The following is a 3,374-nucleotide window of genomic DNA, read 5'->3' as shown; positions in this document are numbered from 1 at the left end:
ATTAGCTGTCTTTGTTTATTAGGAAAAAAAAAAAGAAGGAAGTTTTAAAAACTGGTTTCAAAGAACCAACTTTGTGTCAGTGTATCTGAAAACTGTATCACAGCAGACTTCAAGTCAGATATGCACACTGTTAAGACTTCTCGCATCCATCCCTCAGACTCTGTAGGCTGGAGTTATCACCACCAACATTTACCAGAGCTGTGACAGCTGAAAGCACAAATGCAATACATAAGGTAGTCAATAAGTCTCCATTACAAGAGAGAGAAAAAACATTATACATAATAATATACCTCCTAATTAATAATAATGAAAAAACATAACTTTAAAATCCTCTTAATACCAATAGTCATTAAAGGTCAACATTGCCAGAATTGTGGACACTGTTGACTAATGTGCATATAACAATAAATGCAATAAAGATATCTTATCTCTGTATCTTAAAGATAACACATTCATAAATTTCAACCTTACAACAATAGACAAACAAAGGAAAATAATAGCAGAACCATGGACATCTAAAGAAACATGATAATGAATAGTGAATTTAAGGGTCCTATTACAATGAATGTAAAACAAAACACAAAAAGCACATAAATAAAACAACCTGGTAAACATCATGAATTCATTTCACATTTTGTTTATGTATTCCTCCTTTGTAAGTTTATAACAACCATTAACAGCACCTGTGTAAGACTCCTGACAATTTCTTCTTTAAACCTGTTACTCCAGTCAATTCATCTCTTTTACTAAACATAACAATGCCATTAAAATATCCAATAAAGAAAAACAATCAAGAGTTCATAAGTGCTTTAAAATCAAACATTAAAATTTAGTGTCCAGGATATTTTTCAGAGTCTAACAAATGCAGCTATTTTTCACAGAAGGCATTATGGCTTATGCTGGTTGCAAGCATTCTCTATGTAAAGGCAAATAGCCTATATCGAAACTATGCTAATTTTCAGTAGGTTCAAAACCAAGATTTTGTTCTCTCTCTGATTATCCATTACTATATCCTACTCAGTCATAGCTTGAAACTCATTTCTAAATGCTCTTCAAGTTTAGTACACTTACAAACTATTACATAAAATACACACATGTTGTCTCTCTGTTATGCTGTATTCTATTTTTGTCTTTTCTTCACCCGATGCCAATTTCAGTCCACAAGTAGTCCTCATTTCTTTTTCTGGAACTGCATGTTCCTAGAAAACCGTGATCATTGAGGATCGGGATTTGCCAACGCCTATCCATTTAACTGAAATTAGAGAGGATAATACATCAGCAGTCATGTACAAAGAAAAAAAGGATTATTCTTCAAACTGTAACCTATCAAAACAAAACTAAAGCAGCAAAATACTTCAGGCAGTAAGAGCTAAAGATATTCAGATTAAAATGCAAACTATTTTTTTTTTCCCTACCCAAGAGATAATTAGATTTCAGAAACCTTTTGGAAAAAAATAGTTATTTCTAAAGATGTGGTATGTTATAGATAGCATGGTTTGTAGAGCCAGTAGATAAAATAGCAAGAAAGGCATTATACCTACCAGGCACATTAATAAGTTCCTCAATTTTTTCTACATAGTTTCTGGCATTCTGAGGCAGCTCTTCAAATGTGCGGCACTGGGATGTGTCTTCTTCCCATCCTGGCAATGTGATATACTCAACCTGTTGGAAATAACATGTCATATTATGAGTACAACATTGCAGACAGGTGAAAAAAAAGTTTAGTGAAAGTAAAATGATTCTTTATTTGTATAAAATCAAAGAGAGGTGGAAAAAACATTGAGTGGAAAAAATCAAATCCAATTATATTTTACATGATCTTGTATGTTTATTTCAAAATTTTAATTTCACTCAATAATGCTATAATACATAAAGAGACAATAAAATCATGAATGCTGCAGCATTTCTATGTACCGTGATATCTTCTAGCTCTCCCATGTCAGCTGGGAAGTGCTCGATTTTCTCTCCATTTCTTCTAATGTAGGCATTACCAATCTTCAATTCTGGACGAGGAAGAAATCATCATGACATACATAGCACCTTTTGGATATCTGTCATATATTAAGTTCTCAAGTTCAAACATCTAGGAATTATGAAAAAAAAATTATAAATTACCTTCAGTGACTCAATGATAACCAAAGATATTCAATTATTTTAGCCACTTTACTAAAAGATCCTCACTTCATAGGTTACTGCTATTACCAATTACAAACCAGGTACCAAATCCTGAAAACAAAACACACCATACCTTTCAGATGGTCTAAAATATCTAGCTTTGTGAGGGCAATAGCAGAGTAGCCATTGATCATGTTGGTGTGTCTGAGCAAGACAACATCCAGCCAGCCACACCGTCTTGGCCTTCCAGTGGTTACACCAAACTCTGCTCCTCTCTTCTGCAGGATCTCCCCAATACCCTAGAGGTGGTAAGAATCCATTAGATCTAATTTTCATTACCTTAATTAAAGAGATAATGTCTAATGGTTAAGTTACCAGCAGAGTTAGATAAAATTATGAACAAAATGTGATGGAACTTTATGACCAGGAATGAAATCATTGGATCTGGATGAAATTAAAAAACTCTTCACCACTGTGAATTCCAAAAATAATGGATTTTATTACCTGAAGGAAGTTAATTTTCATGTACAATTTTAGGAAGATTCGAAAGTTCTTCTTTGCATAACAGTGATTATTTTGGTGTTGAGGCACTTTAAATGCTTCCATTATCATTATTTTAAGTCTCAACCTATTAGTAAAAGGAAGATACAAAAGAAAACAAGGCAGTAGAGGTGTAGGAGGATGAGTAGAGAGGAGAACGTTCAGAGAAGAGAAGGAGTAGATAAAAAAAGAAAAGGAGGAGAAGAGGGAAAAGAAATTGTCTAAAATAAAAGAATACACAAGAGAAAAGCAATAAGATGACCAAAATTGGAAGTCAACAGATCAAGGGTGGCAGAGAACAGAAAATATAAACAAAGAGGGGAAGAGGAGAAGCCAAAGAATGTGAACACAGAAAAAAAGGAAGAAAAATAAGAGGAAGAGAGAGAAAGGAAGAAGAAGAAGAAGAAGAAGAAGAAGAAGAAGAGAGCATAAAGAGATGAAGAAACATAAGAATTAAAAATATATAAAAAATCAATGAAAAAAAAAGTAAAACTAAAGAGAGGCAGAGAAGGAAGAGGAAGGGAAGGCTGCAGGTGTAACATTATGCTTGTTACACATGTTCATTACACATATGTGCAAATTTAGATCCAACATCTGCTGTATAAACATCTGTACAAATGTAAATGTAAAAACTAATCTGAATATATTACATACACTTTACAACCACTTCCATTCCAATATGATTATACATTTTACTTACATCCTTGAGTTCTGTGGGA

The 3,374-nt window shown here is 33.2% G+C and overlaps 1 protein-coding gene across 1 annotated transcript in view; it reads right to left on the bottom strand.

Annotated features, from left to right (window-relative positions):
* Positions 1 to 3,374, bottom strand: part of LOC125035976 (adenylosuccinate synthetase isozyme 1 B-like) — a 15,629-nt gene continuing 12,255 nt past the window's right edge. Inside the window, exons 6-10 of the mRNA XM_047628304.1 lie at positions 3,356 to 3,374; positions 2,249 to 2,414; positions 1,915 to 2,003; positions 1,542 to 1,662; positions 1 to 1,252 (exon numbers count right to left, since the gene is read on the bottom strand). The exon at positions 3,356 to 3,374 is cut by the window's right edge and continues 136 nt beyond it. Coding sequence (XP_047484260.1) covers positions 1,200 to 1,252; positions 1,542 to 1,662; positions 1,915 to 2,003; positions 2,249 to 2,414; positions 3,356 to 3,374 — 448 coding nt within the window. The 3' untranslated portion in view covers positions 1 to 1,199. The remainder of the gene's footprint in view (positions 1,253 to 1,541; positions 1,663 to 1,914; positions 2,004 to 2,248; positions 2,415 to 3,355) is intronic.

This window comes from Penaeus chinensis, chromosome 20, assembly GCF_019202785.1.
Source record: "Penaeus chinensis breed Huanghai No. 1 chromosome 20, ASM1920278v2, whole genome shotgun sequence".
Lineage (NCBI taxonomy): Eukaryota > Metazoa > Arthropoda > Malacostraca > Decapoda > Penaeidae > Penaeus > Penaeus chinensis.
This window is presented reverse-complemented; position numbering and strand designations above follow the sequence as displayed.